At 52.3% G+C, this 13,890-nt stretch overlaps 3 protein-coding genes across 3 annotated transcripts; 2 read left to right on the top strand and 1 right to left on the bottom strand.

Annotated features, from left to right (window-relative positions):
• The first annotated feature begins 1,233 nt into the window (after positions 1 to 1,233).
• On the top strand, positions 1,234 to 4,043 carry POSPLADRAFT_1177197 (hypothetical protein). Its single transcript, XM_024488478.1, has 13 exons — positions 1,234 to 2,182; positions 2,246 to 2,270; positions 2,330 to 2,369; positions 2,421 to 2,633; positions 2,683 to 2,779; positions 2,830 to 2,868; positions 2,922 to 2,993; positions 3,043 to 3,163; positions 3,219 to 3,325; positions 3,381 to 3,519; positions 3,577 to 3,722; positions 3,780 to 3,824; positions 3,886 to 4,043. The coding sequence occupies exons 1-13, from the start codon at positions 1,366 to 1,368 to the stop codon at positions 3,933 to 3,935; spliced, it is 1,911 nt and encodes a 636-aa protein (XP_024345012.1). The 5' UTR covers positions 1,234 to 1,365; the 3' UTR covers positions 3,936 to 4,043.
• An 823-nt stretch (positions 4,044 to 4,866) lies between these two features.
• POSPLADRAFT_1043320 (hypothetical protein) lies at positions 4,867 to 6,886 on the top strand (the record flags this gene model as incomplete). Its single annotated transcript, XM_024478280.1, has 10 exons — positions 4,867 to 5,016; positions 5,081 to 5,257; positions 5,308 to 5,468; positions 5,525 to 5,610; positions 5,673 to 5,915; positions 6,077 to 6,134; positions 6,193 to 6,362; positions 6,420 to 6,487; positions 6,547 to 6,810; positions 6,872 to 6,886. 10 exons carry the CDS (start codon positions 4,867 to 4,869, stop codon positions 6,884 to 6,886), a joined length of 1,392 nt encoding a protein of 463 aa, XP_024345011.1.
• Positions 6,887 to 7,414: 528 nt separating this feature from the next.
• On the bottom strand, positions 7,415 to 12,803 carry POSPLADRAFT_1129377 (hypothetical protein; the record flags this gene model as incomplete). Its single annotated transcript, XM_024483836.1, has 15 exons — positions 7,415 to 7,736; positions 7,896 to 8,016; positions 8,079 to 8,436; positions 8,489 to 8,586; positions 8,638 to 8,699; positions 9,441 to 9,508; positions 9,631 to 9,699; positions 9,941 to 10,106; positions 10,764 to 10,814; positions 11,171 to 11,185; positions 11,359 to 11,450; positions 11,506 to 11,615; positions 11,914 to 11,931; positions 12,064 to 12,625; positions 12,687 to 12,803. 15 exons carry the CDS (start codon positions 12,801 to 12,803, stop codon positions 7,415 to 7,417), a joined length of 2,229 nt encoding a protein of 742 aa, XP_024345010.1.
• Positions 12,804 to 13,890: the final 1,087 nt, after the last annotated feature.

The raw sequence follows: 13,890 nt of genomic DNA, 5'->3' as shown, positions 1-13,890 counted from the left end.
TAGTCGGCAGGCGTAACCTACCGCCAATCGCTCTATAGGAATGCCTCAGATATTTAGATACACGGGGTGTTGGGGTGCGAGACAAAAACGGATGGGTACGAGACGAATGCATTCCTAATTATGTGAGTGAGGATCTTGCCGGTCCATCACACCAAGTAAATGGCACTATAGTCGGCCTGATTGCGCTTCTATTGGTTTCGTTAGACGATACATATGATCAATGTGCAGATTATTCTAGTAAACTCTCTTGCCATTGTCAACAACGTCCTACATGATGTTAGACGGATCGTATTGCGCATCTCTTTCCCACTTGGCGCTGTGAAGGGTCAAACTTCCCTTTTAGGTATAGTCCTTACCCCATTTGTTGGCAACCAATGTATCCCTCTTGCCACGGAGTCTCTCGTTTGCTCTTGTCTCATTTCCCCTCTGTCATAGTCCACAGCTCGCTCCGAGCCTCACGCAACGGAAGCTCTCCTCGCCTAAAACATGTGCCCTGCTGACTCGACCTGGAGCGCACGGCCTGCCGAATCCCCAGCGCATATATGGAGCTTGAACACAAGACGACTCCCCAACAGCGCCTTCCCCGCATACATTGGCCATCAACTGCGCGTCCGAGACGATCACATCAAAGACCAGCTCTCACACGCCCCGGTTACATCCCTCGGGCCGCCGCTCTGGCTCCGCCTGCATCTCTGCGTGGTCCCGCGCTCTCCTCTTCCAACAGACGCCTACAATCCTGTGGTCTTGCTTACGCCAGTGCTGCCCATTTGACTCACTATCATGGCATGCGTACACCTTGGTCGAGGGTCGCAGGTTGATGGTATGTTATGTCGTAGGCATCAGCTGGCTGCCTGGCGCGGAGCCCCGAGGCCAAGAAGTCGTGTTCGGAGAGGCCCGACGTACAGGCTGGTGTCAATAGGCAAGGGCCTAGCCAGCATGGGCGAGCATGCCGTTGATGCTTCTCTTCTCTCTTCGGAGCCTTAAGGTGACTGCGCGTGGTCGTCTCTTCGAAAATACATTCTGAGTAGGACTGTCTGGGTGAGCCAGGACATTCCGGATGGATTCGAGCCGCTCGTCAAAGACGCTGTACGCGACGCCCGAGGTGTGGAATGGACCAGGAAGCGACGGCGAAAGTCGACGCGAGCAGGGACGACGACGAACCCCGTGGGAAGATTGCGCTCGTAAGAACAAATCGTTCGTCATTTCACTATCCTGCACGATCAGCTGGTCCTCCCACCCAAGAACGCGTCGAGACTCCCCGCCCGCCCGTATCAGCTCCCCATCGTCAATTTTTACATCATCCGCGCGCGTATAAGATCTACGCACACGCCATGCTCTTTCGCTCTCTTTTTTCCTCCTTGCACCATGGCTACTGCAGCGGTCCTCTCCACGCCTCCGGCTTTCGACAAGCTCGATGAGCCCGTCCAGCCTGCAACCAACGGGACCAATGCGGATGCGGTCAAATCCTCGCAGCTGCCCCCTGCTCCGAAACCCGAACTTCCCACCCTCGACCGTCTCGGCGCATCGCTCCAGTCCGACGTCGACATCCAGGCTGTTGCTGCCGCATGGTACCGCACCTTCGCTCAGCACGTCTCTGCAGGCGACATCGACGGCATCCTCTCGCTGTTCATCGACGACGGCTGGTGGCGCGATCTGCTCGCACTGACCTGGGAGTTCCGCACGTTCCACGGGGTGCCGCAGATCCGGCAGTTCCTGAGTGACCAGCTTGTCGCACGCAAGTTTGCGCCCAGTGCGGCAGCGCGTGATGTCGTGCTGAAGCAGCCGTATCCGGACCTGGCATGGATCCAGGCGTTCTTCGACTTTGAGACGGACACTGGGATCGGGTCGGGCGTGTTCCGCCTTGTGCCGACAGCGGACGGGACGTGGAAGGCGTTTACTGTGTACACGAACCTGGAGGACCTGAAGGGGTTCCCTGAGAAGACGGGCTTGAATCGGGAGTTCCTGCCTAACCACGGGAAGTGGAAGGACCAGCGTGCGCAGGAGCGCGCGTACGCGGACCGCGACCCTGCAGTGATCATCATTGGAGGCGGGCAGAGTGGGCTGGATATTGCGGCGCGGTTGAAGCTGCTTGGGGTGGATGCGCTTATTGTTGAGCAGCAAGATCGCATTGGGAATCAGTGGAGGTATCGGTATGAGGCACTGTGCCTGCATGACCCCGTATGTGCGTATAGCTTATACAGTGCATCTTGCTAGGCAAAATGAATCCTGACATTGAATACTCCAGGGTATGATCATATGCCTTACATGCCGTACGCATCCGCGTTTAGCCTCCTTTCTGTCAGGCCGCACTGACCTACTGCCGCCCCAGCTTCCCTCCGTCCTGGCCAGTGTACACCCCAGCACAAAAGGTAGAGCACAGGGCAGCGTTTCCTGCTACCGCGTGCTGACTAGCTGACTAGCTCGCGGACTGGCTGGAGTACTATGCCGAGGCCATGGAGCTGAACGTGTGGACGTCGACGACCGCGACGCGCGTAGAGCAGACCAAGGACGGCAAGTGGGTGGTCGCTGTGCGCAAGGCCGACGGGACGGAGCGCGTATTCCACATCGACCATGTCATACTCGCGCTCGGTCTCGGCGGCGGCGTGCCGCATATACCAACACTCCCCAACCAGGTTTGTGACTTTCCCGTTCCGAAAATGAGCGCTGGTTGATCGGCCGCAGGATGAGTTCCAGGGCCAGATTTTGCACTCGACACAGCACAAGTCCGGGCGGGACCACATCGGGAAGAAAGTGGCGGTCATTGGTGCTGGGACTTCCGGTATGCGGTATTTCGCGTATATATGCATGCGTCTCTAATAACATGTGCAGCTCACGATGTCTCTTCGGACTATGTCGACCATGGTGTTGGTAAGGCGGCTGTTAGTGCTTCGATTTGCGCGATGCTTAAAATGCCTTCATAGACGTCACCCTCTATCAGCGCGGCCCAACATACATCATGACCACAAAGGAGGGCATGCCGCGCGTATTCAAGGGTAGGGACGCCCGTCTGTACTCCTCCCCACGTTCTGATTGCCTGCGTAGACACCTACTGGGAAGGCGCTGGTCCGGTGGACGTCGCAGATCGCGTGCACACGTCGATGCCGATCTTCATGGTGAAGGAGATCCACAAGCGGATTACGGCTGAGATCGCGGAGGCTGACAAGTATGCCTGTCACCCGGGATGCAGGTGAAGCTATGCTGATCTACTATTCGTGTAGGGAGCTCCTCGAGGGCCTCAAGAAGGTCGGGTTCAAGTACAACCTCGGGCACGAGGGCTCGGGATTCCTCTGGCTCGCGCAGACCCGTGGGGGCGGGTACTACCTTGGTGAGCCCCGCCGACATGAGTGTGTCTGGTTCTACGTATGCTGATGCTGCGCCAGACGTCGGGACGAGCAAGAAGATCATTGACGGGCGGATCAAGTTGACGGGCGACAGCAAGCTCGCGGGATTCACGAAGACAGGGTTGAAGTTCGAGGACGGGAGCGAGCTGCAGGCGGACGTCGTGCTCTTCGCGACCGGGTGAGTAATTCGCGGCGCTGTGCACTTGCAGTGACGCTCATGAGCGCCGGTGGACAGGTTCGAGGGCGCCGAGAAGTCGATTCGTAAGCTCCTCGGCGACGAGCTAACGAGCAAGCTAGGGCCGATCTGGGACCTGAACGAGGAGGGCGAGGAGCGTGGAGCCTGGCGGTGGCTTGGTCTACCGAACCTGTGGTTTATGATGGGTGCGTGGAGACCATGTTTTTGTTCGTTGTCGTTCGGTACTTACTCCTGATGTGCAGGCAACTTGTCGATGTGCCGCTTCCATTCGAAACACCTTGCCCTTCGTGAGTGGCTTCTTGTCTCTCGTCATCTGCTGGAGTGCTGACCGACATGGCGTCTGCACAGAGATCAAGGCAAAGCAGGAGGGCGTGTACGGTACTCGCTATGCGCCTTGATGTCGTTGTTTTACGTGTTCGTGCTAGGTGTCGTGTTCTCCTGTGGTATCATAGATGTTGTATTTTGTGTAGAAATAAAGATGAATTGACGCGCTCGCGTTGACGCAAGATGATCGGCTGCGATGGAATCTGGTCTAGGTGTGCTGATCTCGAAGTTTAGCTCCGATATCCATATTCTGAGCTCCGCAAAATGGCGAAGAGTCGTGTGCGCTGGGTTTTGGTTCTTCCTCCAGTAGTCTGCGCCCACTTGCGCCCACATCTTGAAACAGCGACTCAATGAGCGTGTCTAGAACACGCATAGTACTAAGCGCACAGGTTACCAGCGATCAAACATGCTCTACTGCCCTCAATTGATCGCTTGTCTCGTCAAATTATGTTCATCACGTTTACCGCAAGGCGCACTTTTCCTCTTGCCGTACAATAACGCCGGCTCTACATTGTGAAGATACATTCCTGATGGCGACGCGTCTCCGGGAACATCATGCATAGCTCGGCGCACAAGCCTCCACACCGAGAATGCATATGCGCGCTATCGCCGGCACAGCGTCAGCAGGCCCAAGAGTATCATCAAGATGTGATCCTGTCGCCGTCCCGCGTAGCTCGGTACGGTTCAGGTCGCGCATGCTACATTCCTTGGTCTGATCTCGTGTTCGCATGTCGTTCTTCGCATATCTGCTTTGGTTTCCATCGACAGCGCCTATGCTGTCATCTTTACGGTGCGCGAGCATCGCCATGGCAGTCACATCCCTACACACGCTGTCGTCCACATAAATGGGACCGCTCGCGCTCTCCGGTCCTCCCATAACCTTCGCCGCCGTCTCTCTTTCCGTTCACTCGTTCCCAGGTGGACTCGCTTTCTTTCGTTCTGAGTTCACCGTGTGCCTGTCTTTTATTCTAAATATACATTTTTTATATCCCCGCGCTTGACGCCATGGCCCGTCCAGCGTTTTCCTTTTTCGGGATTGCACTCGTGCTCCCATTTGTCCGACTTGTCCTTGCAGCGAACGACTGGTCGACGGCATGCCTTGACGGTCAATGCTCGTACGACTTGAGCGGTAACGTGACTGGCACATTATATATCGTGCGTCGTCTATTGTCCAACGCAGCTGTGGTGATTGGGCTTACCGGCGTCTGGCGACGTGCAGACTGGAAACACAAGCGCGATTTCCGACCTGACTGCGGCGGCAGGATGGAACATTCTGGATTGCAACTCCACGAGCGGTGCTCAGGACATCCGCGCTGTCTGCACTAATAGTACGGCCGGTTGCAACAGTTTGTTTGAGGGCGGAGCCATTGGAACGATTGTCCGGTTGCCTGAGGATGTATGTCGATCGGGATCTATGGGTCTAAATGCTGACCTATACGTCTGTAGTGCGGGACCATGCCATTTGCCCGGGTAGCAAATATCTGGGACCACGAGAACCAGACGAGCAGCGTGCCCACGCGCCGTAGCAGATTCTTCCGCCTGCTAGACACATCTAGCGTCAAGGGCATTACACTTGACACGAATTTCAGTGCCATAGATCCCCAACAGTGAGCTCATTGCAAATATGTCATTATACATGGTGGAATCACCATTGCATTGTTAGGAACGGGAATGTCACCTTCGAGTTCCAAGGTGCCTCTATCCCCAGCGCCGAAGACAGTTTCCAAGATTCTCGGCGCAGCTTTGATAGTAAGCCCGATCAGTCCGTTCTAGTCTCAATCCGTGTGCTGTGTTAACACGGATCCTTGCAGTCTTTTCCAAATTTACGAAAAATGTCACCGAGCAGGTCCCCCCGATCACCATCGACAAGGAGGAGACTCTGTTCAACCAGCCGGTGGACTGTGACACGGATGTCACCATTGACGGCGTGTCGGTGACATCGTGTTCACTTCAGGTGGGCATGGACGTGAATGCGAACATTTCTGCATTCTACGGGGTCTCGGTCTCTGGGTCTGTTGTTCCGCCCAAGCTCGATGACCTCACACTGTTCACTGGTATGACCAGCTTTCTGTGCTCTCTACCACAGCGACTTACTTGTTTTAGGGCTGGATGGATTCATGGATGGCACACTGATTGTGAACGCCACAGGATCGGTATAGTGCACAGTACTTGGACTGCATGGTCGAAATAAGCTGACGATACCATTAGCTCACAGTCGCCACGCCATCGGTGGAGCTGTTCCAGGTCGGCATTCCGGGGTTAGACATTACAGGGTACGTTGCTTTCCGCGATAAGCACGCCTCTGCGAAGTGAATTGCTGTCCCTGTCCAGAATTTTGAGTATCGGGCCCACCTTCCAGGTGGACGCGCAAGGCATTGTCAACGTCGCGGCTGATCTGAACACTGCCGTTGGATTCACGTATAATCTCAACAACACTGAGCTTTTCTTCCCTCCGGCCTACGGTCAGTCGTCGACCGGAGACGTCTCGTCCGGTAATGCCTGTATGTTCCGCCTGACGTCGTTCATCAACGGTGCAGTTCTGACGTAGGAATGGGCAGTCCTGCAGCTGTCCACGGCTCCGTATACGCCCGCCAATGCGTCCTTGACGGCGGAACTTGTACCTAGTGTTAGTCCATCTCGTTTGCACCCCTTTCTAAGCACTCATGTCGATGTGTGACATTACAGATTGCGTTCGGGATCGATGTCCTTGATGGTACGGCCAAGGCCACCGTCAGCCTTGACCTGAACACGTTCGCGACGCTGGAGCTGTCCGGCGAAGGCAACGTGACAGCATCCACCGCCAGCGGGCTCGCCGTCGGTCCATTCAGTGGCTGTTTCAACGTGCTGGCGGGTGTGAACATCACTGCGGACGCCGACGCGTCGTTGCTTGACATATTTGACAAGGACGATAGCATAACGCTGTTCTCGAAGACGTTCGACTTGTTCAGCGTACGTTGATAAATCCTCCTTTACTGTTTTGTCGCATAGCGGCCTCACACGGTCTCCATAGACTTGTTTCAAGTAACGCGTCGCTTCTTGGGCGGAGTTGTCAGCCCATGCGCGCTACCTCAATGCTATGCAGCAAGTAGGGAACCTCCTGTACTTCGTCTGTGGATGGAAAATGGAATAAAATGCATCTTCCTGGACCTAGCTCGTCACATCAATTTGTAGTGTCGATGACCCAAGAATGATTTCATCATCTCTATGGTCCCGTCCGGGCCCGAGGATAGCTGCAACTCGCCCGTCCTTCTGAACAGCGAAACTAAGAGCAGTACACACAGTCTACAGAATGAGTAGACGAATGAGCGGCGTGGCAGGTTGGCAATGGGTTCGATTAGTCCCCATATTATATTGCGAGGAAAGCGGAATGGAGCTGCAGCTTAAACTGGCACTGCGGGATATCACTCGTGAAGAGGAGTAGGAATAGAGAAAACCGCTCGCGATGTTGCAGGAACTCGATCACCGAGACCTGTGGACGTATTTGGGGGGAATGGGCAACGAATAAATGATGGAGTCCAAAGAAAAAGAACATGAACAGAAATATCGAGAAAGATTATGATGTGCGTGCATCTACGGAGTGGACAGAGGCTGTGAATTCCTCCAACTCTATCCCATCGTTGCTCCCCTCTCTAACTTCGTCTTCGCTACTTGGATCCAATTCATCTTCGAGATCGGCAAACATATTCGCATGACTACCTTCCGTCGAGGGGTTGACGATGTCCGAAGCAAACTCTTTACTGGAGAGCCACGATGACGGGGAAGAGTTTCCTTGTGAGTTAATAAAGGATAAAGATTGTGTACTGAATGCTTGTATTGAGCGTTCTGCAGCTTCGCGGACGCATATGAGGAAGTGGGAGACCAGTATGCTCGACATCCTGTAAGATTCAAAGTTCATATGTAAGCGGATTTCTGAATCCATAATAGTTGAGGGTGTACAGACGCTGAGATCATGTTCGTTATGTTCACTATGTCAGAAGAGGTCTAGAGCAACTGTCTCCGTATTGATTATCAGTCGATTATAAATAAACACGCACGTTGATGCTAATGATATTGACAACAAGGTCAATGAGGTTAAGTAGCGAGATGGTGCTATAATGGCAATGAGTACTATCCCCAAGAAACTGTACTTCCCTACTAACAGGAAGCACAAAGTACCTGTGATCACAAAGCATAAACAGTTATGGTATACAATTCTATACCTTCCGATGAGCACTCACCGTCACGGAACATAACGGTTGTGAGATTAGGCCTTGCAGACCACACATCATGTACCAGCTGTTCTCTCACAGAGCTTGTATGCCTGATGTAGTACCATGTTGCTGCAACTACGAGGATGTCCGAGACGACCGCCGATACACGGGTAATGATCACCGCTACATCAGAAGCAGGGATATCAACAAGGACATCTAGGCGTATAGAAAGGAACAACTCACCCCTGTAAACATTGACTAGTGTGTAGGTGATGAGACGGTTAGTAACATATGCATACACATTATATATGGTATCGGAGGTCAGCACTGTGTCAATGCAGCCAAGTTGAGGTTGGACAACCCATGTCTCTTGTGTTAGGAGCCACTATGAGACTCCTGCTTAGTCTTAAGCGCCTTGTAATACTGCAAGTACTGACTATGTTAGTACCCATGGGTACCATACCAAGAAGCCAGACTAGCATCACGCAGCGCCAGTTACCTCCGCTAACGGCATGTACACGCAGAGCGGCTACCACTTCAAAAACAAGATAAGAATGGGTCTGGGAACGAAACGTGCGTTGCTTACACGGAAATATAGCAGTGTTGACAATGAATACCGCAGCATTGACATATCCAAAAGATGCACACCTTGTGGGATAAACATTCTATAACGAACGGTGACTCAATATGGACAAACAGACCTCTAGAATGCACGCCATCAGTACAGGATCGGCACCTCAAAAGGTTGATGCTCCATACTTGTGTAGTGTTATCTGCAAGGGGTATGTTTGTGATCATGGTACCAGTGATAGCAAGCCAATTTATGGTAGAGATAAGGGTTGCAATTGATCTTCGCGTCCACAGACGTCGTGCGTCAAGTGGAAAATTGAGGGCGGCATAATATACAAGTAGTGCTGGAAGGCTTATTAATGCTGGAGGAGAGGAGAGGATAGTTAATGGAGGTACTGACCAGCAGAGGCATATGATACGCAATCGGACTCAAAACTAGATTGTGGACGTAAGTCTCTTAAAATGAGGTAGATGCGATGATTTTCACTCCCTTGGATTCGGAGTATGCTTCAAGTACTTGCTCCGACAGTGGTCCCGACATTTCCTGCTAAGTAATTGCAGGTGGAGGAAAGTTAGTGCCAATATGAGAAGATAGCAACGAAGAGGTACGGGTTTTAGTCTATATATATGTCTAGTACAGATTTCTGTGGCTTGAGTACGTTCCAATGCCGTGGAAACTATGTTGTACAGCCTGTAATCAGCTGATGCAAAGCAGGGCCTGTAGCGCGTCAAGGGCTCTCAATCGAGAGGATTGGATTATATAATGACACTAATTAATCAGTGTCCATCATAAGTCCGTGGTCCCGTCCGAGGCCGCACACGTAGTGCTGTTGCTCCGTAATAGCGGCTCTTACACTATCATGCAAAAGCTCGAAAGGCGCGGATGGCTGCGTATGGAGATTGAGCCGAGATAAATGGACAGATAGACAAGCCAGTGACTCATCGCGTCCTATCGCAACCTCAGGGTGTTTATCTTTTCACCGCAACCAGCCGTTCCGAGCGTACGGACTGTGAATTTTGTAGGTCGCTTCTCAGTAGCGATTTGAACGGCAGTTACAAAGCGCACAGCCTTGCTCACCTGTACATGTTTCAATGAAGTACGCTCGTTAATCATGCCAGATCCGAGGAGTTAGGCTTGCGGTGCTGGCATGGATGGTATACGTGAAATTGCGATAAAGATTCGTATTACGTCCTATATATGCTAGAGTTCAGTCAATCTGGGAATGGGAAAGTACAATGTCGACGTGCCCTAATCTGCCTTTCCGGTGGTGATATGAATCGCATTGCGTGTCGGCTTCGCGTTGTATCTCCGAGCTCACGTATGTGTACCCAACTATGGTCTTGGCCGTGAGATTACGTGAATTACTCGTTAACCGCGAGATGTAGACGGAAAAGTATATACCATATCCGCTGCTCCTGACTGTCTTTCCAAAACACTTGATTTGTGAGCTAAGGTGTCTGTCGCCTTTTGACAAGGACAGTATTCTGCTTACCAAAAGCATACATTCATCTTAACGTGTGACATATGGCCGTACCCTGCAATCAAGTCCTTGTCATGGCGCAGAAGAAATTATAGTGATCCGTGAGACCCCTGACCCGAATACAATGCGCGCTGCGCATTTTTACGCCGACCCGCTCAGGCCTTGAAGTTCATCGCACAATGTGCAAATTCAGGACTGTGGCCTCAGTTTCAGCTGCAAGACTCGCATTGAACATGAAACTGTAACTCATGACGTTGATGATGTGCCTCAACAAACGTGTATAGGAATGTAAGCACGTCATGAGCGCCTGTATAACCCTAGCCTAGGGCTATCTGCGAGGTCTCTTTCTCGACGCCGAGGGCCACGAAATTGTCACTTCTGTTGGAACAAGGGTGCGACGGCGCAGGGCGCGTTTGTCCACGGGTGTAGCGATGTCTGTAAGGGACAATCACGTAACGTACATACATCGCGCTGGGTTGTTATACACTACGATAGGGGCCTCTGGCCCCCGGCTACTCGCGCGCCCGAGCTTTCGAGCTCGTTCCTAACCACGCGGGTTGGCGTGTTTCAACAACTTCAGCCAGGGTCTGAAGGACATTACCCTGTAGGTCGAGAAAGAAGATGCAAGCACGGAGACGTGGTCTTGTGAACCAGAACGTACGACTCAGCCAACTTAAGTTGCTGTCTCAGCTTTGAGTCTACCGCTATTAAACTATGGCGACAGTTAGTTTCGCGCCGCAGCACTTCAGATGATCTGCTCGTCTTTCATGCTCGTCTGGCTTTCCTGAGAACGGCAGCTTAGGCACTTATTGGAGACGCTCATACTTCTGCCCTTTTGCACTCTGCTATCTCGCTGAATGTCCCGGCACATCTGGTGCGACTGTGGCGAACCTAACGCGTTATCTACCAGGTCAGCCTACATCAGCTATCGTTCGATTTTGCGACGAGTGGTGACTTTTCATAACATAATGTGCTCATACGTCTGGACATCTCACCACTGTCACTGATGAACTACCCAATTGTAATCAGGTGCGAGTAACCACACCATACTTTCCGAAGACGACATACTGTCGCTCAGCAGAACTTGAAGCCGTTCATAATCAGAATGTAAACAGGATGTAGTATGCTACCGTATGCCTGGGTATTCCCCCTTCAAGTCAATCCAGCTAAAACTCATCTCTGTCACTCCATGACGCGCCCTGAGTGGTGAGTGAGGAGATACAGGAGCTTACTGACCCGTAGTCACGTCAGCTTACGAAGTATATGATATGGATGACTGGACATTCTTCTTCACGGCAGGAAAGAGCACGGTGAAGGCATCGTCCTCGTTGCGCAGATCTTGTGTATTCTATTGTTAGATCTAAGTAATGTGTCTAAAGCTGAGACGGGAGAATATTCCTCACCTTCAGAGCGATGATGTTTTCACCTAGAATGTACTCCGTATAATCCAGCCCGTCAGATTCAATACGGACAAATGCAGCCGTCGTAGTAATTTCCACACTGGGCGTTTGGACTGTCGTGCCCTCAACAATGCAGCTGGTGTTAACGACCAAGCGCGTCCGACCGACTCGCGTGTGCGCGCGCATGCATGATGCCGCGTTATCGCGTCAGGATCGGCGCGATGTTGATGCGCCCCTGGTGTCCCTGTACCTGTAACCTCATTCCCCTTTTCTTTGAACTTTCTCCCGAGATAACAATCACTCACCTCGCGTAGCGACTGGTTATATACCTGGTGTTTCGTGGCACGGACTTCAGTCGTTGTTTGCACACCTACTGAAGTCCGTGAGTACTGTCCCTTTGATACTACGTACCGTGCCCGTACTGACTCGCTGTAAAGGATCGTTACCTCGTTAGGTACATCAATAATTAACGAGTCGTTGTTTGCACACCTACTGAAGTCCGATCGTTACCTCGTTAGATCTCTCCCTCGCCTCTTTAAGAGCTGGCTGGAATAGCTCCACGTCGGCATGCAACCTCGGAAGGCGTAAAGTCCAGAAGCACCGTCTTGGTTCCCTGCTTGTACAGCACATGGTAGCCGTGCATGCTCGCCTTCTCGAAGCGCCCCGGGAACCAGAATGTCGAGCGACGCCCCCACTCATTCCAAGGCACGGTATGATCTTGACGACGCGGAGCGAGCAGCGGTGCGGTGTATGCGAAGACGGTGTAGATCTTATCTTTATCCTTATCCTTCTCCAGATCTTTCAGGACGATTTCAAAGGCAAGCATGGGGGCTGGGACTGGATGTGGCGCAGCTTTCTGATACGGACCTGGTACATATGTTGGTAGTTGTCCGGGTGAAGAGAATGGCCGGCATTTGAAGGGGCCCGACGAGTTCTGTCGAGTCAAAGGAAGACAGAATGTCGCGGATAGGTTGACATCTAAGGTGTCCGCTGAGCTCCATTGAAAGCGGGACACTTTGAGCCTCAGCTGAGACCATGGACCCGGACCAAAAATGGGCTGCACAAGATGCTCGCGAGAGATCACGGCAGCCCCGACATCACTGCGACCCAGTTTGTGGCGTAGCTGTGGTGGAGCAAGCGTCATTGCGGATCGGGGATGTTCATTCGCCACGGGATGCACTTACCATCTGGAAATCATTTGCAAATGGAATCACGTACACTTCCGTTTCTTTGTCCATAATTGAGTATGGCTTGTGGCCAACGAGGAGGGTCCCGTACATCTCGAGCTGCCAAAAGCTCATGGTCGGCTTGAAGCATGAAGGATAGTACTATCACAAAACCTATAAACCCACCTTATAGCTTGATGGTAAGGGGGGGAGATAAAGCACTTAAGTGTGGGGGAGGTGTCGCGACTTAGGGTCAAGCGACAGAGGAAAACCAAACAAGGCACTGGGGGCGTTCGACTTAGTTCTTACCAAAGCGATGGTGAGCTAGGCTCAAACCTAAGGCTAGGGACAAGAAAATGTATTAGTTAGTATAAGTAAGAAAGTGATACAAAGGGATGCTTACTGACCTAGGGACAAGAGGTCGAAACTGAGGTCCCTAGGGCAGCAGAGGCCGGCTTATATACAGGGGATGTTTAGGGGAGGCTGTGCGCGCTGGTCCGTGCGCAGCTGGTCCGTGCGCAGCATGCTGACGCGGCCCCGGGGGCCGGTGAGTCAGAGTGGCTGTGTCAGCGGAGCCCGGGCTGTGCCGTGCACTGCCGCCCCATCTAATCTAATCGTACAGTAGATAGTGACGCGTCCATATCAGGCAGGTAGTACAGAGGTCGCGGGTTCGAGCCCGCGAAAAGGAAAAATTAAAAAACGGCTAGGCGCCATACCAACTCGTGACAGGAGGTAATGCTGTTAAGCGCAACAACGAAGTGAATAGAACTGGGGGACAGGGTGCCCCAGGATGCTGCCTTATATACATGAGGGAAAACCCCCCAGGGACCGGTAATGGACCCCTGGTACCTAGCTAGATAAGGATTACTAAGTATCATGTGCTCTATGATGTCATATATGATGTCATAGTCTGGCCCTGCCCTGCCCTAGGCCTAGGGTCCAGAATTGACCGGCCTATGGCCTAGTGCCTGAGCCTAGCTCCTACCTATGATGTCAGAATGATGTCATGGTCCAGACAGAGTCTGGTTTCTATCTAGAAAAGGTCCGGCATCAGAGTCCAGCCTGATGTGTCCAGAACAAGATCATGTGTCGCTTATTTAAGCGGATAACCCCTTAGATATGCAGCTGTACCCATATGCGGACAGATAAGTATGGATAAGTCCCTATACCCTTTGATATGTCTGCAGAAATAGCGGAAAAATTAGGTAAAATTAGGGAAACT

Source organism: Postia placenta (assembly GCF_002117355.1).
Source record: "Postia placenta MAD-698-R-SB12 unplaced genomic scaffold POSPLAscaffold_1, whole genome shotgun sequence".
In the NCBI taxonomy this organism is placed as follows: Eukaryota; Fungi; Basidiomycota; class Agaricomycetes; order Polyporales; family Adustoporiaceae; genus Rhodonia; species Rhodonia placenta.
This window is presented reverse-complemented; position numbering and strand designations above follow the sequence as displayed.